The 21,229-nt window shown below is 53.7% G+C and overlaps 1 protein-coding gene across 2 annotated transcripts in view; it reads right to left on the bottom strand.

Annotated features, from left to right (window-relative positions):
• The window catches only part of ALMS1 (ALMS1 centrosome and basal body associated protein), a 59,946-nt gene that overhangs the window by 22,440 nt on the left and 16,277 nt on the right, over positions 1-21,229 (bottom strand). Inside the window, exons 3-10 of one of the 2 annotated variants that reach the window (XM_039723938.1) lie at positions 18,672-18,774; positions 15,487-17,722; positions 12,774-12,918; positions 9,968-10,766; positions 8,703-9,595; positions 7,744-7,874; positions 1,320-3,132; positions 323-448 (exon numbers count right to left, since the gene is read on the bottom strand). In XM_039723938.1, the coding sequence (XP_039579872.1) occupies positions 323-448; positions 1,320-3,132; positions 7,744-7,874; positions 8,703-9,595; positions 9,968-10,766; positions 12,774-12,918; positions 15,487-17,722; positions 18,672-18,774 (6,246 nt within the window). Of the gene's footprint in view, positions 1-322; positions 449-1,319; positions 3,133-7,743; positions 7,875-8,702; positions 9,655-9,960; positions 10,767-12,773; positions 12,919-15,486; positions 17,723-18,671; positions 18,775-21,229 lie in introns of both variants that reach the window. The other variant, XM_039723946.1, reaches the window with a different exon arrangement.

Consider the following 21,229-nt stretch of genomic DNA (forward strand, 5'->3'; position numbering starts at 1 on the left):
GTGAGTTTTGTCTACAGACCAAACTCTGGATATTAAAAATCTCTGAGTGAAACCAAGCTGCAAATAAAACCTGTGATAATCTGTAATAAAAACCTGTGAAAACCTGTAATAAACCCAGTGATCCACTCTTTGCAGGAGGAGTGTCAGAGATCTGCAAGGATCCCGAGTGAGCAGCAATTCCCAGAGGAAAGCAAGGGATGGTCAGGCTGTGAACACGGAGTTCTGCTCCCTGCCAGCCCCAAGGGAGAGCAGAGCCTGCGGGCAGAGCTGCCCCGTGGCTCACAGCCGATTCAGGTAATTCTCAGGAACATCCATGCAGTACCTGAGCAGGAGCTGGCTGTGCTGGCCTCGGGCTCCCCTGGGGACACGCTGCCTCCTGCTTTCTGGAAAGGCACATAATACATGCCAGAGCTTCCCCAGGGCTTGTAGGGCAGCAGCAGGGGCTGGGCTGGGGGAGCAAGGCAAACAGTGAGCAGGAGCCAGGCTGGAGACCCCTCAGGCAGCAGGGCAGGGCCTGGGCAGGCTGCTCCTGCTGCTAGCCTGAGGAATAGCCTGTTCTTCAGCAACAGGGATTGCTATTTCATTAGCTACATTGAAATAATTTAGTTTTTTAATCCCCACCCACAGGCAGAATGTTACCATCCCTTACCTGGAAAACCAGCTTTACTTTTTCAATATTAAAGTGGTGATCAGGGGGGCAAACAGTGACTTGCAGAAACATCTCTTGTGCTCACAGAGCTCCCAGCTGATCCCAGTTTTGCTCCTTTTAAAGGAGCAGGGATGTGACCCTCAAGTCAATAAAAGTAACAACAGAGCCCCAGTACCAAACTCCACTGGGGTGGGAAACCCTGTGAACATCCACATCCCCTGCTGACAGAGAGCCCAAACCCTGCAGTTCTGTGTTTAATCTATTAACAGCAGCAATGTGCAGATTTCCCTCTGATCTTTTGGGGCTATCTTGACTAGAGAGTAAACCAGTAATCAGATCCAGCTCTCACTGAACTCCAAGTGCATCAAACCAAACCATCTACAAACACCAGAAAATACTCTCCAACCACACTTGGACACAAAGAATTCAGTTTCTAGAGAAACCCGAACTGAATCCCAACTCTATGCACACAAATCCCTGCTGACAAGGCTGAAAAACCCAAGTGTAAGGGTTGGGTTTCCCCCACACATGAGCAACTTCAAATACCCAGTTATCTCAAGGATGTTATTTCCACAGAAAGCTGGTTTGGATTTGGGCTCTCACATTTATCAGTACCTCGACCTTGTACAGATTCAGTGCACAGACACCCATAAGACAGGAATGTGCTCACCAGGCTGCCTTGGGAAGGGGGGAATCTCCTTGTGGGATGGAGCTGCAATCCCAGGAGCTCCAGGGGCGCTGGGGAGCGACGGCTGCTGGGCACCACCTCCCCCCTCCTGGGGATCAACACAGATTTCTGCTGAGAGCGTGGCTTTTGTAGGGCTCTCCGTGGTGATCTGGGTGGCAGCATCAGAAGTCCTTCTGCCAGGCTTTGCAGAGCTGGGGATGCCCTGTGCACCCCGAGCCCCCCAGGCCTGGAGCTGGGCTCTGGCCCTGCCCTGCAGCTGCTCCTGCCTGGGGGAAGGCACCCGGCTGGGATCTGCTGGATCCTCTGGAGCAGCCTCAGCAGCAGGGGATTTAGGAACACCTTCCACTGAAGCTCCTGGAGCTGCTTGTAAAGCCACAGCCTGAGCCTTGCCTTGAGGCTTGTCCCACACCTTGGCCCCGTGCCCAGCCCTGCTGGCACTGCTGGCACTGGGGTGACCGACCCTGGAGCAGAGGGTGATGTGCACACAGCTCAGGAATCTCCTCACCGGGGCTGAGGGAGCCTCAGGCCTGGTGGACAAAGCCTCGTCTGCAGCTGAGGGGTGAGCAGGACCCGTGTGCTCCCTCACAGCCTCTTCTGGAACCAGAGGGGGCTGGCCAGGGCCTCTCCTCCCCTCTGCCCACACCTCAGCAGGGCCCCTCAGCAAAGCCCTTTGTGCAGCTGCCCCTGGGCCCTCTGAGCCCTCCCGGGGCTGGGTGTGCCCAGGGGGGATCTCCTGCTGCTGGGATGGGCTCAGAGGGGGGGGCCCAATGGATGGCTCCGTGTCCTGGCTGAGCCCCCCGGCTCTGTGCCCCCCAGCTGCAGGCAGGAGCTGGGGCTGCCTGGCACTCGGGGTCTGTCCCTTCCCAGTGGGGATGCTGCCAGGCTGCTGGGCTGTTTCCTGAGGAGCTGCAGCCCTGGCAGCAGGGGCAGCAGGAGCCTCAGCAGCACCCCCAGAGCCAGCCAGCACGGGGCAGGGGGCACAGCCCTGTCTGAGAGCTGGGTGCCAGGGCTCTGTGCCCAGCCTCCCCTCCCCGGGCAGGGTCCCAGCCAGGCTCTGGGGGCTGAGGCTGATGGAGGTGCTGCGCTTGCCCAGCTCCCCCCAGCCCTGCCCCAGCTCCCCGTGGGCACGGGGGGCAGCTGCAGGGCTCCCTGCACAGGGGTCCCGTGCCAGAGGGGCACGGAGCTCTGCCATGGCACTGGGCTGCCCCACGGCTGGGTGCTGCCTGTGCACCTGCAGCTCAGCAGCACTGCAGGGTTTCAGCTGCATGTCCTTCATCTCAGCAGCACTGCAGGGCTCAGCAGTGTTCCAGGGCTTCAGCTGCACATCCTGCAGGTCAGCAGCACCCCAAGGTTTCAGCTGCACATCCTTCATCTCAGCAGCACTGCAGGGTTTCAGCTGCATGTCCTTCATCTCAGCAGCACTGCAGGGCTTCAGCTGCACGTCCTGCAGGTCAGCAGTGTTCCAGGGCTTCAGCTGCACATCCTTCATCTCAGCAGCACTGCAGGGCTTCAGCTGCACATCCTTAATCTCAGCAGCACCCCAAGGTTTCAGCTGCATGTCCTGCAGGTCAGCAGCACTGCAGGGTTTCAGCATGTCCTGCAGCAGGGAGCAATCCCAGGGAACAGCTCTAGGAAATGGTGCTGCTGGTGGGGAGCTGGGCTGGAGATGCTCCCGAGTCCTGGAGAGCTGTCCATGCCTGTCCCTGGGACACCTGGGAGCCTGGTCACCCTCCAGGTCCTGCTCCTGCTTCCTCAGGTGCTCAGAAGCTGCTTCCAAACCACAGAGCCAGGGATCCTGAAAAACAGAGCACAGTTCAGGGGTCATGTGGAGAACGTCCCACCCTGGCCAAACCTGGAGGGAAAAGGCAAAGATGAGAGCTGTGACCAACCAGGAGTTTGCCATCAGGAAGGGAGGGAACCCAGCTGGTAAGGCACCAGTTAACCTGTACCCTTTCAAAGTGCCAGCCACCATCCCCAGCCATTTCCAGGGCCAGTGCTGTCCCAGCCCAGGGAGGTGCTGCCCTGGAGCACAGCAAGAGCAGCACTCAGCTGGGCTGAGATCTCCTCGCTGGCTCTGCCCTGGCTGAACAGAGTCAGCCAGAGCTGTTCCCAGCCCCGACAGGGCACACTGGGCTGGGATCTGGGCACGGAGGCTGGCCAGGGGCTGGGCTGGCACTCCCAGAGCAGCTGGGGCTGCCCTGCATCCCTGGCAGTGCCCAGGCCAGGGGGGCACTGGGAGCAGCCTGGGGCAGTGGGAGCTGTCCCTGGCACTGCAGCCTGCACACCCTGTGCCAGGAGCAGCTCTCCCAGCCCTGCCTGCAGTTCTGGTCCCATCTGGGGCAGGGGCAGGGAATGCTGGCAAGGGACAGGACAGACACAATTCCACGGGGATCCAGCCCTCCCACCCCCTGTCCCCCTGTGTGTGGGCTCAGGCCACCACCCTCCTGTGCACAGAGCTTCTGCAGTGGCCCCAGGCTGCACCACAGGACGTTTAGGAAGGAGCTCAGGGAAAATCTCTGCCTGGAAAGGGTTAGCAGGCATTGGAACAGGGAGCTGGTGGTGCCACCACCCCTGGAATTGCACAAAAACGTGTGGGTGAGGCATGTGAGGACACTTTGGTGCTGGTTGATGGTTGGACTCAATGATCTTGGAGGTCTTTTCCCACCTGAATGATTCCAACCACCAACATAAATTTATTCATTCAAGTGTAACCCAAGATTCCAACACTTCCACTGAAGAGAGTAAATCTGAGATAAATGTGCTGCCATGGAGATGGGCCAGATAAGCTGAATTACAGAAAAAAGACACAAAAATCTAGGTTATATTTACTTTTGCCTGCTGATTGGGCCAACTGTGGAAGCAGCAGAGTGTATTTCAGTCATGAAGCACCACGGGCCCCTGGGTGATTATATCCCCATCAACCACTGGGAATTTGGCAACAAAAAGCAGTGGGAAACATTTCTGGTGTAAACCAAACACATAAACAAGTATTTCACAAGAGCTTTCCCAGCCTTTCTCCATCCCAGATGTCCTGACAGCAGCAACTGCTCCAGCGGGGCCTGGATCACTATCCCACTTCTCTATTCCTTTATGGATTTTAAGGCAACAAATGGGATTATTTGGCATTTCCTGCAGGCAGGAGGGCCTGTGGAAGAGCACAGGGACAGGCAGCAGAGCTGTGCCAGCACAGGGATGATCCCAAACCTTCTCCTCCCTGCACCACGTGCCAGTTCAACGGCCTGAGGTAATCCAGAGCAACTCCCACCAGCGAGAGCAGGCACAGAAGTTGTGATCAACTCATCTTCCCAAGCCTTTCACATGTTTTATTGTGCCTGTTATGTGTCATCCTTCCAAAAAAGCTCCCTGTGCCATATGATCCACAGGAGCCTGCAGAGCAAATTTAGAGCTACAACTCCGTGAACTTCCTGGAGAAGTGAGAAAGCTCAAGAGTGGAAAAGTACAGCAGGGAGTGGAGGAAAACACTGCACCAAGGGGGAAGGAACTCACAGGGAAGGGAGCAGGGAGCACTGGCACCCTGAAGTACAGATGGGGGATCAGGTCCTCAGTTTAGGAGGAAAATCCTGAGCCTGAAGTGCTGGAATTGTGTTTACATCCAACAGCAGCTCCAAAGCTGCCATGGCAGGGACACCTCCCACTGCCCCAGGCTGCTCCCAGTGTCCAGCCTGGCCTGGGCACTGCCAGGGATCCAGGGGCAGCCACAGCTGCTCTGGCAATTCCAGCCCAGCCCCTGCCCACCCTCCCAGCCAGCAATTCCTTGCCAAGATCCCAGCCCAATCTCCCCTTGGCCAGTGGCAGCCATTCCCTGTGTCCTGTCCCTCTGTCCCTTGTCCCCAGTCCCTCTGCAGCTCTCCTGGAGCCCCTGCAGGCCCTGCCAGGGGCTCTGAGCTCTGCCTGGAGCCTTCCCTTCTCCAGGGAACATTCCCAGCTCTCCAGCCTGTCCATGTGGAATATTCCAGGGGTTTTGAGCCCTGCAGAGCCCTCCAGGCCGCGTTTGCAGCCCCTTGCTGTGCCCACCCCAGGCCCCTCCTGAACCCCCTGCTCAGCCACACCTGGGAAACCCAGAGGAAAGCTGGGAAATCTTCCCAAGTGAAACATCCCAGAGAACGTCCCCAGTGCCCTGCTCCTCTCTGCGCCCTCAGAGCTCACACACTTCCATGGCAAACAAGGAAACGCCAGGCAAGTCCAGTGGCACCTGGACTCCTGGAGCTGTGCCTCTGAAAGCCAGAGGCAGAGCTGAACATTGCCAGAGACATCCCCACCTGCCCCACGGGCCCTGCCCAGGGCCCTGTGCAGGAGCTGCAGGAACAGTGTCTTCCTCAGCCTTAAAAGTTCAGGAGAAGGAAAATGTCTTTTCCTAATCTTTGCTCTGTTCTTTTTAACTCCATACAAGGCACTTCGGCTCTAAACCTTCCACCCTTATTGTACACACCAGTTCCCATCAAATTTACAGGAGAATATTTTGCCTGGCTGTGGTTTTTTTCAGTGCAACACTTCTGAACAATCTGTATTTTTCAGTGACAGTGTTTGTCTTGGAGGGAGAAGCACATTTATCTTAAGTACAACAAAAAAACCCAGTGACCTTCACTCTGCAAATTCAAACCTTTTTTTTATCTCAAGTTAAAAACATTGCAGTGCAAGTGTTTTCGAGATCAAAGCAAGAGGTGCTGTGGTTGAACTAAAATTTCTCAGGAGCTTGGTTTGCAAAATTATGGTGAATTTCTTCTTACTCTAAATGGGGATAAAACAATCCCCAGCTGACACTGAGTCACAGGAGGGTAAAATCCTTGGTTCCACCCTGCACAGAGCTCCTTCTAGGGACAAAGCTGTGACCAAACAAAATCTAAAAGCTGGGGGGAAAAAGCTTTGATGCCCTGGTTTTGTGTTTGTGCTTTGTTTCTCTTTTTTAAGAAATCTGAATTTGAAGAAACGTGAATTTCTAAAATGTTAAATAATATTTATAATACTATTATATATTCAATAATCTATATTATGTAATTTATATTATATTATATTATATTATATTATATTATATCATATTATATTGTATTATATCATATTATATTGTAATTATAAATAAAATAGTCACTTTTTTTTCCCCAGCTGCCCAGAGATTCCACCAGTCTGGGAATACTGGGGAAGCTTGGCCTGATGGCTTTTGGGAGCTGCTGTGTCTCCTCCCTGCACTGCTGATCCAGAGAAACTCTGAACACAGAGTGCTCCTAAAGCACTGATTGTCACTCCTGCTAATAATATTTATAATACTATTATATATTTAATAATCTATATTATTTAATATATAATATTTTATATATTATATTATATTATATTATATTATATTATATTATATTGTAATTATAAATAAAATAGTCACTTTTTTTCCCCCAGCTGCCCAGAGATTCCACCAGTCTGGGAATACTGGGGAAGCTTGGCCTGATGGCTTTTGGGAGCTGCTGTGTCTCCTCCCTGCACTGCTGATCCAGAGAAACTCTGAACACAGAGTGCTCCTAAAGCACTGATTGTCACTCCTGCTAATGGAGGGCTTTTAATTAAAACAAACAAACCAACCCCTGCTGCTTTTCCCAGGAGGCAGGCACGCTGCAGGAGAAAACAGGGGGAAATCAAGGAAATAAATCAAGAGGAAGCTCTTCCTAAAGCTCAGGGCACTTGTCTGAACCACCAGCCCCTAAAAACCTGCTCTGATCACCCTGGAGACCAGAGCAGTGCCAGAAATGGCATTTGAAGTGAAAACAGAGGTAACACACTCCTGCTCAGACCAATTCCAGCCCAGCCATGCATTTTATAATGAACTGGAGCACTCCAAAGGAGATGCACCAACCACGGCAGCTCCAGGACTCCTTCCAGACAATCAGAGCTGCAGAGCCTCAACCTCCTCAGCCCTGAACCAGCACAGGCACCCATGCTGCCACAGACACCTCCCAGCTCTCTGGAGAGCACTGCCTGGTTCCCCTGGCATCCTCACCTGCAGGACCTGGAGCCCCTTCCCTTCCCTTCCCTTCCCTTCCCTTCCCTTCCCTTCCCTTCCCTTCCCTTCCCCAGCTCCAGGGCAGTGCCCACAGTCAGTCCCACAGCCCCAGGACCTTCCCAGCCCATCAGCACCTCCACAAACATTCTGTGCAAAGAATCCCCCAGCCAACCCAGGAGCAGGAGCTTTGGGCACTTTCCCACAGCAGCACCAACTGTCCCCCCACACCTCTGTCCTTCACACTCCCTCTGGGACACGTGAGTGTCAGCCCTGAGTGACAGCAGCTGAGGGTCACCCCCAGGGCCAAACCACCCCAAACTGCCTGGGAAAACCATTAGAAACCCCAAACCCCCCAAGAGCAGGGGCAGCAGCATGTTTCCCCCAAGCAGAGCTGGTTTGTACCTTGGCTGGCGTGGGGTCCCTGGCCTTTGGGAGCAGCTCTGCCTTGATTGCCTCCATCCTGAGCTGGGTCTCTTCATCCCAGTCTGCCCCACGCTCCTGGGACTGGCTGGCCAGTTTCAGCTTCACCCAGGCTGCCAAAAACACAAACCACGAGAGGTTGTCATCCTCAGTCTCACACAAGTCAGAGCTCACTCACACAATCCCTTCCCACATTCCTGACTTAATAACTGTGTGGACAAAATAATTCCTTACAGTGATGTCAGGAAAACAAGGTTTTTCAAACTGCAAAAGCCCAATTCCACCCAGTTTCATCACAGCACAGAAGATTTCCCCAGTGTCCTGCTCCTTTCTGTGCCCTCAGAGTTCACACACTTCCTGTGGCAAACAAGGAAATGCCAAGAACAAACTGCAAAAGCCCAATTCTACCCAGTTTCATCACAGCACAGAAGATCCCCCAGTGTCCTGCTCCTTTCTGTGCCCTCAGAGTTCACACACTTCCTGTGGCAAACAAGGAAATGCCAAGAAAATCCAGCGGCACCTGAATTCCTGGGTCTGCGACCTCTGGAAGTGAGAGGCAGAGCCCAAACATTCCCAAAGAACATCCCCCCAGGCACTGCACAGGACCCTCACAAAAGCTTTAAGTGGGTTCTGCAGGTAGCTGGACGGATCAATCAAAATATTTCAGCACTTTAGAGAAAAGAAGTGTCTTACTGGGACAATTGTTCCAAAGTCAGTCCTTCTGATCTCCTTACATCTTAAACTATTTCCCATCTTTTTCTCACCAAAGGCTGTAGAAGCCTATTAATGAAGTTCAGTGGGATATAGTGGAAGTCAGGAGAGACTGGGAAGTGTCCCGCCCTGGAGCCGTGTCCCGGTAAAGGGGACAGTGATCCCCTTCGAGCAGGGAGCAGCCTCACCCTTCACCCCCTGACAAACCCCAGCCCTGAGGGAGTGCTCACCCCGGATCTTCCTCTCCTGCTCCTCGGCGCTCCTCAGCATGCGGCTGGCCGGGAGCCCGGGGGCGCCGCTGCCCAGGAGGCGGCGGACACGGGCAGCGAGCGAGTCACGGCTGCTGCTGCTGCTGCTGCTGCCGCTGCCAGCCGGGCTCCGGGCAGCGCCAGCCCCGGGCACGCTGCCCTGCACCGCCCCCGGGGCACTGCCCGGCTGCTGCCAGCGCCCAGGCTCCCCCAGGAGGCTCCTGACCCGGGCACTCAGGGAGTCCCCACTGCTGCTGTCCTGGCTGCCCCGGGTCCCTGCTGCCCTCCCAGCCTGGCACCACGAGCCCTGGGAGCCCCCCAGGCCAGCGGGGACAGAGCCCAGGGGCTCCAGGGGCGGAGGATGGCCCAGCTCTGGAGCTGTGCCAGCGCTGAGGCGGCTGCTGGCACTGCCCTGTGCCAGCCCCGCTCGGGCAGCCTGGTCCCTGCCCGTGGTCACCCTGCTGGCACTGCCCTGTGCCAGCCCCGCTCGGGCAGCCTGGTCCCTGCCCGTGGTCACACTGCTGGCACTGCCCTGTGCCTGTGCCAGCCCTGCTCGGGCAGCCTGGTCCCTGCCCGTGGTCACACTGCTGGCACTGCCCTGTGCCAGTCCTGCACGGGCAGCCTGGTCCCTGCCCGTGGTCACACTGCTGGCACTGCCCTGTGCCTGTGCCAGCCCTGCTCGGGCAGCCTGGTCCCTGCCCGTGGTCACACTGCTGGCACTGCCCTGTGCCAGTCCTGCACGGGCAGCCTGGTCCCTGCCCGTGGTCACACTGCTGGCACTGCCCTGTGCCAGCCCCGCTCGGGCAGCCTGGTCCCTGCCCGTGGTCACACTGCTGGCACTGCCCTGTGCCAGCCCCGCTCGGGCAGCCTGGTCCCTGCCCGTGGTCACACTGCTGGCACTGCCCTGTGCCTGTGCCAGCCCTGCTCGGGCAGCCTGGTCCCTGCCCGTGGTCACACTGCTGGCACTGCCCTGTGCCAGTCCTGCACGGGCAGCCTGGTCCCTGCCCGTGGTCACACTGCTGGCACTGCCCTGTGCCTGTGCCAGCCCTGCTCGGGCAGCCTGGTCCCTGCCCGTGGTCACACTGCTGGCACTGCCCTGTGCCAGTCCTGCACGGGCAGCCTGGTCCCTGCCCGTGGTCACACTGCTGGCACTGCCCTGTGCCAGCCCCGCTCGGGCAGCCTGGTCCCTGCCCGTGGTCACACTGCTGGCACTGCCCTGTGCCAGCCCCGCTCGGGCAGCCTGGTCCCTGCCCGTGGTCACACTGCTGCACCCTTCTGGCTCCGACCTCCCCGCGGATTTCCCTGGCCTCGGCTCCTGGGCCGTTCCCCTCAGCCCTTCCCTGCGCTGGGAGCTGACCCCCAGAGGGTGTGCCCATGCCAGCTGGCAGCTGGCAGCATCCAGAGGGGGCATCCCCAGCCGCTGTCCCCGCACACCCCTCGGGGTCACGGCCTCATCCCACGACAGCCTCTTGTGCAGCTCGGGGATCCAGTCCTGGCCCAGCCGGGAACCCTTGGGACCCTGCTCCCCCCCAGCCAGCCCCGGGGGCAGCTCCCCGGGCTCCCTGCAGGAGGCTGTGGGGCCAGCAGGACGGCTGCAGCTGGCAGTGAGCCCCTCCACCTGTGCCAGCAGCTCCCGCAGCTCCTGCAGCACCCCAGGCCCCAGCAGGGACTCCCCTTCCTGGCCCTGGCTGCTCTCACTTCCCACCCCGGAGCTCGGGGATGCCCTGTCCAATTCCACCTCACTCCCAACCCCAGGCAAAGCCCCCACAGCCCATCCCTGCTGGCTGCTGCCCGAGGAGCAGCTGGGCAGGTCCTGCCGTGCCCCAGAACAGCCAGGGCACCCCTCTGCCCCCCGGGCTGGGGCAGCCTCCTCCAGCTGGGGGCCTGGCACACTGCCCGGGCTGGACGGGGGGTCCCCGAGGGGGGACAGCAGCTCCTGCTCCTGCTCCGAGCCAGCCTCGGAGCCCACGGCGAGGGACACGCTCAGAGGGGACACATCCGAGCCAAAGCTGGCCTGGGACATCTCAAAGGCTGGCAGCAACGCCCCTGCAAAGGAACAGAACACAAATGAGTGTCTGCAGGCTCCAGAACACAGCAAACATCCCGTCCTGTGCTAAGGGCACACAAAGGGAGGGAAGAACTCAAATACTGGAAAATATTTCACATGCTGTTCTTAGGATGAGACTTTAACCAAGATTTCTCTGAGAATTGTCTCCTGAAAGAAATCTCAGGAGTACTTCAGATACATATCAAACAAAATACAAAACTTATCAGAGAATCAGAGCATATCTAGAGTTGGATGGGATCATCCATCCAGCCTGGCCCTGCACAATCCCACCCTGTACACTTGGGAGCAGTGTCCAAACCCTCCTGGAGCTCGGGCAGGGCTGGTGTTACAAATCCACACTAATTTGGGTGATGATGATGATGGGTGGATGGAGATAGGAACAGATCTGGTCAGTTATACCACTGACAACATTTCATCACACTGAATGCACCAAGAGATACCAGAATGCAAAAGAAGCCAAGAATTATTCTCTCCCAGAAGAAAAAGTCTGGTGCCAAGAGATCTCAAGACACAAACCACTTCCTTCTGAAGGCCTCTTGGGAAAAGAGAAATAAAGGAATGAGGGCCCCGTGTCCCTGCAGTGGCCACAGGCACAGCCCTGAGCAGGAGGCAGTTTGCAGAGGTGTGAGCCAGAAGAAAAAGTCTGGTGCCAGTCCTTCAGTCTCAAGACACAAACCATTTCCTTCTGAAGGCCTCTTGGGAAAAGAGAAATAAAGGAATGAGGGCCCCGTGTCCCTGCAGTGGCCACAGGCACAGCCCTGAGCAGGAGGCAGTTTGCAGAGGTGTGAGCACCTCCCCGAGCTCCAGTCTGCTCTGGGATGGCAGAAGGTGGGTGCCAGGACCCCCAGCCCCGGGAGTGGGGTCTGTGCCCTCCTGCTGAGGGTTTTACTCTGTGCTAGAACACTGACCCTCAGGAAAACACTGCGTCTGGCCTGAGACCCAGAATGGCAGGAGAAAACCAAAATCATGAGGGCACCCTTCAAATAAATGTGTGGAATGGCACAAAGTAGAAAAGTTAGAATTTAAAGTTTAGTAACATATAGTAATGTTTTATAAAAAATATAAAAATATATAGTAAAGCTTTAGTAATATGTAGTAATTGTAGTATTATGCATTATTTAGTATATAATATTATACAGTATTTAGTCATATCTAAAACAAAAGTTGTAAAACAGTAACTAATCCTTCTTCTTCACCTTCCTCATTCAAGTAATATTATGTAATTAAATAAAAAAGCCCACATTGCAAACCACAAATAATTAATTATTAATAATAACCTAAGCCAATAATTATTAGTTATTAACTAATTATAATTATAATTAGCTATACCATAGAAAAATAACAAAATAATAACAATATATATTATATTATTATTTGTTATATAATGATACACAATAATAATATAATATAATAACATCTATATTAATAATATTATATAGTAGTATAGAACATCTATAATATTATTAACATATATCATATTATTCTATAATATATAGAACAATATAATTAGTATTATTAATAACTAATTACAGTTAGTTATTAATAATAAACCAAATAATTAGTTAGTTATTAACTAATTATAATTAGCTATGATATATATAACAATTATAGTTACATAATATATAACATATATTATTATTAGTTATATAATAATATAATATAATATTATACATTATGATATTATATGATATAATATAATGTAATATATTATATGATATAATAAGATGGAATATGATATGATATGATATAATATAATGTCATATTATATCATATGATGTAATGATGTTGTACGACATAATGTAATGTAATAAAATGTAATGTAATATGATATAATAGAATATGATATAGTATAATATATAATATAATGTAATGTAATATAATAATATAATGTAACATTCTAACGATTACAATTAGTTATTCACAATAACCTAGCCCAAGGAAAGGAGCCGCAGGCCCTGCCCCTGCCATGCCCCCCAGCCCCGTACCCTGAGCGTGGGGGGGGTCCCTGTCCAGCTGCAGGCTCCTGAGCTGCCAGGGGGAGAACTCCAGCTCCGGGAGGGGCGCGGGGGGCACGAAGGGGGCCAGGATGGAGCCCGGGGACTGCTCGATGCCCAGGTTGCGCAGGTACACCTGGGGAGACACAACATCAGCACAGGGAGACCCTGAGCTCTGCTGCCCACGCGGGCACCGCAGCCCGGGAGCTCAGACTGCCCGGGAGCTCAGGCTGTGAGGCTGGGCTGCAGCCTCGCCTGCTGGGCACTGCATTTCCAGCTGCAAGGGAACACACAGGGGTGGGTGAAAACACAGAGGGGTGGGTGAAACACAGAGGGGTGGGGGAAACACAGAGGGGGGGGTGAAACACGCGGGCACCGCAGCCCGGGAGCTCAGACTGCCCGGGAGCTCAGGCTGTGAGGCTGGGCTGCAGCCTCGCCTGCTGGGCACTGCATTTCCAGCTGCAGGGGAACACACAGGGGTTGGGTGAAACACAGAGGGGTGGGTGAAAACACAGAGGGGTGGGTGAAAACAAACACAGAGGGGTGGGCTAAAAACACAAAGGTTTGGGCTAACACCACAAAGGTTTGGGTTAAAAACACAAAAGTTTGGGCTAAAACCACAAAGGCTTGTGTTCAAAACACAAAGGTCTGGGCTAACACCACAAAGGCTTGTGTTCAAAACACAAAGGTGTGGGCTAAAACCACAAAGGTTTGGGTTCAAAACACAAAGGTCTGGGCTAACACCACAAAGGTTTGGGCTAGAACCACAAAGGTTTTGGTTCAAAGCCTTCTCCCTCCCCACTCAGCTGCTGCTCAGGAGACACTGGCAGGCTCGGGAATTCCAGGCAGCAGCAGAGAAGCTCCTCATTTTTAGGACAAGTTTGGTCAAACCTTCAAGGCAAATATTTGGGAGCACTTTTGTCAGAGCTGGTTTACACAGAGACCTTATATGCAGGGGAAAAAAACAGCCAAAATTTGCCTTGACTTCGTCACCTGTAGGGCAAATTAATTTCAACTCATCCGCACTATGTCCTAAACTAGCCAGGAAAAGGAAATAAATTACCTTACACATCACAGCCAGCTCCATTTCCTACAATTTTATCATAAACAGCCAGATAAGTGACCTGACCTCTTTACCTTCCAGGGATTTATGGGAGCAGCGTTCCTCAGAACTGGGCTGGAGTGTGTAATTATAGCCAGGAACACAAGTCATCTCTCTGTCTCATGAACTGCATTTCAAACACCCTCCCTCCAATATTTATATTTGTTTCACCACGGGTTTGCAGGGACAACAGAGTGAAAAGAGCTTCCAGAGCACATTCCCAAAGACCTGGTGATTATGGAGTCATCTTGTGAGAGGAGCAGCCTCTTACTCAGAGGATAATTACACGTTTGTCATTACCATAAATCTGCATCTCATTTGCTCCACACTCCCAGCTGTCAATGCCCTGAAGGTGGCTGCACAGGGCTCCAGCCAGGAGAAACCTGGGTCAGCCACACAGGACAGAAGGGAGAGAAGGGAGCAAGAGGCTCTGAAAGCTCCCTCATGAGCAACACATCAAGAATTCAGAACTGAGGCCTCAGAAACGGGAACACAGCGAAAAAGCAGTGAGAAAATCACAGGAAAAAAGAGATTTCATGTCCAAGGAGCCGTGTTGGGACTGCTGCCCCTGCAGAGCTGGGGTGGCTCAGCTCTCCTCACTCAGCACCCTGGCCTGAACCCACGTTTGGACAGGGAGAGCCTGACCTTTGAGAGAGCCACCACCTCTCCCTTCTCTCTCCTCCTGCCCCTGGTGCTGGATCGAGCCCTTTTCTGAGCCAGACACGGGGTAACTGGGAGGTGTTTTCAAAACTTTTATTTCCTTTTCATCTCATGAGGAGGGTGAGACCATACAGATGTTAGAATTCACACCATCACAACCAGAATTTAACTATTTCCTAATTACAATACACTGTGTCTCTTGGCCTATCAGCTTTGGCCACACCATGCTGTAGATGCCTTAAAGCAAAAAATCCAAAATTACCAAGCCAATAATCCAAAAGTACCCCTCCTGGGCCCCACTCCAATGCATCTCTGCCAGTTCTATTTCTCCAGTGTCCAGTCTCATTTGCAAAGCCATCCTTTAAAACTTGTTTCCAGCTCCATTTCTCAGTGTCTGTCCTATTCCCTGGCATTTCTAAGGCAGCATTTCTTGTCTCAGTTTGCACACTGGGGGAGCCTTCTGTCAGGCTCTGAGAATTCCCTACAAATCCATTTCCCACACCCTGACACTCACCTATCCCTGGCAAAGACAAGAGACCTCTTCCAAATCCAACCCTGTCTTTGTCCATGTTAAATATTACTAAAAGTTATTTTTCCACCTCTATTTAAGATAAGCTGAACCAGTGTCATGGATGAAAATCACTGCTGCACAACCCTGTGTAAAACCAGAGCTTGTAGTGATTAGATCCTCTCCTAAAAGAGCAGTGGGGGGAGATGGAAAAGTGAAAAACAAATGGAAAACTCTGAAAAACAAATGGGAAATGCTGAAAAACAAATGGACAACACTGAAAAAAACATATAACTGAAAAAATTGATAAGTCTGGGAAAATAAATGGTTAACTCTGGGGAAAAAAAAATTGATAACTCTGGGAAACTAAATGAATAACTGGGGGAAAAAATGGATAACTCTGGAACCAGAGTTGGAATTAGAACCAAACTTACCGGGATCCTTTCTTCAATATTCAGCTCTTCCTTCTTGGGAGTCTCCAGGGCTGCTCCAGGGGGCATGGGACTGTCCCCTCCTGCACTGGGGCAGGGCCTGGGCACCACCAGGGCCCCCTGAGGCTCTTCAGGCCCATCAGGAAAATTCAAACTCTCCAAGGAAACGGCTCCAAAGCTGTCCACGATGCCATGACCAGTGGGAACACTGAGGCTGAGGGACGGATTTCCCTCCTCCCCACAGTCCTGGTGCTCCTCAGCTGGGCAGCTCCCGTCCTTTGGAAGGAGCTGAGCAGCACTGGGCACACACACACCCGGGGCCGAGCTTCGCCTGGCGCTGCTGGGCACCCCTTCAGCACGGGGTGCAGGCAGCAGCTGTGGCGGGGTGCAGCTGCCAGAGGCTCCCCGAGCAGGGCTCTCCTGCCCCGGGGGCTGCCCCGTGCCCTGTGCTGCCGGGCTCGCTGCAGGCAGGGCTCTGCTGCTGCTGGAAATGTTCACGGTGCTGTCAGACTGGGACCTGCTGAGAGCAGGGGCAGGCAGCAGCTCGCTGCTGGGGAAATGCACGCTGCCCAGGGAGCCTGTCCCCCTGCAGCCAGGGGCAGCACGCTCCTCGGGGTGCCCAGGGCTGCTCTGGCCTGATAAAACACAGCCTGAAGCCCTGGGAGGTGCGCTGCAGGCTGTCCTGGCAGCAGGAGACCCACCTGGCACACAGGAGCTGGTGGCAGCAGGACCCTGCTGAGGCTGGCCCAGGGCCCAGGCTCCCACCTTCTCCAGGAACCCCAGGGAGGGCAGGGACTGCATCCTGCCAGGGCTGGGGGGTTCCAGCTCCTCAGGGAACCCCAGGGAGGGCAGGGACTGCATCCTGACGGGGCAGGGGGATTCTCCCTTCTCCTGGAGCCCCAGGGAGGGCAGGGACTTCACCCTGCCAGGGCAGGGGGATTCTCCCTTCTCCTGGTGCCCCAGGGAGGGCAGGGACTGCATCCTGCCAGGGCTGGGGGATTCCAGCTTCTCCAGGAGCCCCAGGGAGGGCAGGGACTGCACCCTGCCAGGGCTGGGGGTCTCCAGCCTCAAGGACTCCAAACGCCCACAGGTCTCTTCCACAGCACTCTGGGGAGGGTGCTGCTCCCCAGGGGACCCAGGGGCAGGGGGCTTCCCTGGGGCTTCTTCACTGGGACAGCAAGGAGAGCCTTGAAGCTCCGAAGGGATCACCAGGACTCCAGCAGGTCCTTCTGCCTTCCCAGCTCTCTTGAGGAGCAGCCCTGGAGTGGACTGGAAGTTGGGATGAGCCAGGTGCAGGGAGAAGGAGCCCTCACCCCCCAGGCTGAAGGAAGGGGAGATCTCTGTGGCCTTGTGGCCCCTCTCTATGGAGCAGTCAGAGGCAGTCAGCTCAGCCCTGCTGCCTGCAGGCTCTGGGGAATGCCCAGGGCACGGGGCAGTGTCCTGGGGCTGGCTCAGTGTCCCCAGCCTCCCTGCTGGCTGCTGCTGGTCCAGCAGAGCTCCCTGCAGCTCCTCAGGAGCAGCTGGGAGCCCCCGGGAGCCCCTGGGCTGCACCCCAGGCTCCTGCAGCCCTCCCCTGCCTGCCTCAGAGGCTGCTGCACAGAGAACACCTTCAGCACCCGAGGTTTTGGCACGGCCTTTCCTCAGGCCATCACAGAAGTCATCTGACCAGCCAAGCTCAGGCACCTTCTTTCCCTTCTCCAGTTTCTCCAGGGCTGCTGCTGCACTCCCCAGCACCTTCACCTTCTCCTGCTGCACCCCCCTTTCACTTCTCTCAGAGAATTTGGTCAGTGCAGTTGTGTACGAGGAGCTTCCCGAGGAGGAGGAAGAGGAGGAGGAGGAGGAGGATTCCTCCTGCCCTGGGGACTCCTTGTTGCCCTCTGACAGCTCAGAGCCAGCAGCTGGGCCATCACTGTCCTGGGAGGAGTGGCCACAGGAGTGACCAGAGCAGTGTCCATCCTTCCCAGCTGTGCCCCAGGGCTGCTCCAGCCCCTTTGCCAGCCCCTCCTCGGGAGCTGGCTGTGCTGGGGGGGCTGGTGCCCCCTGCTCAGTGCCACTGTCACTGTCCCCACTGTCCCCCTGGCTGCCCAGGGGCTCCCCAGCCCGGGGGGCAGCTCCAGGATCCGCCTGTCCCACGGGCTGGGATGGACTGGGAAGGGCTGGGCCCCTCAGGGATGCGCTGCCATGGACCTGGGGAGGCTCTGAACACTCCAGGAATGCTCCAGAAACATCCGGGATTCCTCTGCAAGAAAAGGGAATTTCTGATCATTTCTTTTATTCCAACATCTCTGGCTTAAGTCAGAGGCAAAAGAACTTCAGTGACAACTGGGGGTTAGCAATATTCACACAAATACCCATAAATGCCTCCCCTAAAGGGGCAAAACCTGAAGGAATGCAAAGAAATATCAAAAATCTCCTATAAAACAAAGGCTCAAAAATAATATTATAATAATATCAATTTTTACTTAGTATGGCAATATTTTTCAACCTGTTTAGGACTGAAACATTTTTTACTGACAGGCTGTTATTAGTTACATAAATTAATAAAATTAGCTACGTAAAATATGCAACATGTGCTTACACATATCTCAGCTTGCCTGTGATTTTTTAATATAAATCACCTACTTCAGTTCATTATATCAATTATTTTTTAAAGTATATAAAAGCAGCCAGGTCTCAGATAAACAACAAATTCCTATAAAGTTCTAATTCTCATATTGGGGATTGCTTAATTAATAGTTCCTTTCTATTAAACATACCATCAAACCCTAATAAATATTATTCCATGCAAGCAGAGCACCTCGGAATGAAGGTGACAAAGCCTTTTACTGGAACAGCTCTTTCTTTGTGCATTTTAACCCCAAACTTGTACTGTAAATTACACACATGGCTCCAGCATCCACAAACCACAACAGTGCCCATGTATGGTTTACTCCTGTAAATACAGAAACCTGATCTTTGTCCCCAGAATTTCATGAAGTTTATTCCAGAGTCTAAGAGATGTTGAAGAGGGTGGAGTTGCTCATTTTCCCATTTTCCCCACATACCTCAGCATGACAAGCTCAGAAGAGCCTGCTCCTGCTTTTCCCTGGCCCAAACTCTCCTGAAGGCAAAACCCAGCAGTGCCTCCTCTCCACACACCCCAAACCCCATTTCTGAGCCCAGAACCAGCCTCAGGAGCCCCATCCCACCTCAGGGGAAGGAAATCCAGCTGGGATCCCTGCAGGAACGTCTCAGCCAGGCCTGGGCTCAGCAGCAGGGGCAGGCAGGGGGAGAATCTGCTCTCCTGGATATCTGGGAGAGAAAACACCAACAGGGCACTGAGAGCTGGCAGCAAGCCTCACAATCCCTAAGAGCCCCAAAGACCCCAGCCTCACATCCCCAAAGATCCCCAAAGAACTCAGCCGCACAGTCCCTAAGACCCCAGCCCCACATCCCCAATGACCCCAGCTTCAGACTTCCAAAGACCCAAGCCCCACATCCCCAATGACCCCAGCTTCAGACTTCCAAAGACCCAAGCCCCACATTCCCAAAGATACCAGCCTCACATCCCCAAAGATACCCAAAGACCCCAGCCCCACAATCCCAATGATACCAGCCCCCCATATCCCCAAAGATACCGGCTGCACATTCCCAATGATTCCAGCATGACATCCCCAGAGACCCCAGCCCCACATTCCCAAAGATCCCAGCTGCACACCCTCAGAGACCCCAGCCCCACAATCCCAAAGATCCCAGCTGCACACCCTCAGACCCCAGCCCCACAATCCCAATGATACCAGCCCCCCATATCCCCAAAGATACCGGCTGCACATTCCCAATGATTCCAGCATGACATCCCCAAAGATCCCAGTCCTACATCCCCAGAGACCCCAGCCCCACATCCCAAAGATCCCAGTCCTACATCCCCAAAGATCCCGGCTGCACATTCCCAATGATCCCAGTCCTACATCCCCAAAGATCGCAGTCCTACATCCCCAGAGACCCCAGCCCCACATCCCAAAGATCCCAGCTGCACACCCCCAAAGATCCCCAGAGACCCCAGCCCCACAGCCCAGCTGCAGGGAGGGGAGGGGATCCCACCCCAGACCCCGGAGCCTCCTCCCTCCAGGACTAAACTCAGCTTTCTCAGCCCACACCAAAGCCAGGTCTGCAGCCACTCACCCTGGCACTGCCATCCCAAACTCACCCCAAACTCATCCCAATCTCCTCCTGGGCCATGCCCAGCCTGCTCAGCCCAGGCAGCCCCTCCCTGACTGCCAGGGGGGATCCCACAGGGATTTGTCCCCACCACCTTTCGCTCTGCAGCCCAAGCATCCCACAGCTCCTTCCCTACTCTGCTTTTCCCTAAGCTGCTTCCAGCAAAGGCTGTGTGCCATTGTTTTCCTGAGGGATCCAGCTTCAAGCAATAATCAAACCCAGCAGACAGTGATGATTGCTGCAGCAATTTTAGTTTCTATCCTGCATTTCTCTGCTCTTTGGGGTACTTGGTGGTTTTTTCCAGTTCATTACTTACAAAACAAATGGAAATTGTTTATACCCTGAGAGTAAAACAACTCTAATATATATGGAATTATCTGTGGGATTTAGATATAACTGTATGTTTGGGGGGGTTCTCCTTTTTTTAACTCTAAGCTGGTGTCTGAGAAGTGTAAATAACTACAGACATGTCTGAGGGGTGCAAAACAATACTTCCAGTATTCTAAGCAAGCTTTTATTTTTAAAAGGAAAGAGCTATTTGTGGTCAAGGGAGTGACTTTCTAACCCAGAAATGCCACTATTTTAATTTAGGCTCATTAGTTTCCAACTACTCAGACAAGCCACAGTCTGCAGCACTTAGAGGAACACAATCACATCAGAAAAATGATCATTACACACAAAAAATCCAGTTTTCATTCCAGCAGCTCCAACCTGAGGCTTCTCCAGCCACACTGCATCACCTGACCAGGGACAGCCAACCACAAGGCAACCTTGCTCATTAATTTTTAATTTAATACTTCCAATCAACATTTTTTAATTACTTTAGAACTCTAGGTAGTGAGAGGATAATTACCCAGATAGAATAACTGAATTTGCAATACCAAATATTATTTAAACGCTTTTTTGGAAGCTTAGAGAAAGGAAATGAGATGTATCTTAAAGAAATAGGAGTAAACAGCTGCTCCTGAGCAGTGTGACAGCAGCAGGAGTTCCAGAGGGCTCAGCCCAGAGCGGGAGGGCAACGTGAATTCTGACACACTCAGAATGTCCTTTCTCACACTGTGTCAGAGTGTGAGAAAGGACAGGAGCACACAGCAGCACAGGGGAGCAGAGCCAAGGAGGGAAGGAGCCAAACTGCTTTGTAACACAGCAGCTCTCAGGGCCTGCTCCACACACAGCACACCCAGAGGGGCTTACGGGGGCAGCCCTGAGGGGAACAGCGGGATCGGGGCACGGAGGGATGGGGCAGGGAGGGATGGGGCAGTGGGGATTGGGGCTGGGATGGGATTGGGGCAGGGAGGGATGGGGCAGGGAGGGGATTGGGCAGGGATGAGACCGGCATTGGGGCAGGGATGGCGGTGGGGCAGTGAGGAATTGGGACTGGGGCAGCGAAGGGATTGGGGCAGGGAGGGATGGGGCAGGGAGGGGATTGGGCAGGGATGAGACCGGCATTGGGGCAGGGATGGCGGTGGGGCAGTGAGGAATTGGGACTGGGGCAGCGAAGGGATTGGGGCAGGGAGGGATGGGGCAGGGAGGGGATTGGGCAGGG

This window comes from Passer montanus, unplaced genomic scaffold (genome assembly GCF_014805655.1).
Source record: "Passer montanus isolate IOZ18808 unplaced genomic scaffold, ASM1480565v1 scaffold109, whole genome shotgun sequence".
NCBI lineage: Eukaryota > Metazoa > Chordata > Aves > Passeriformes > Passeridae > Passer > Passer montanus.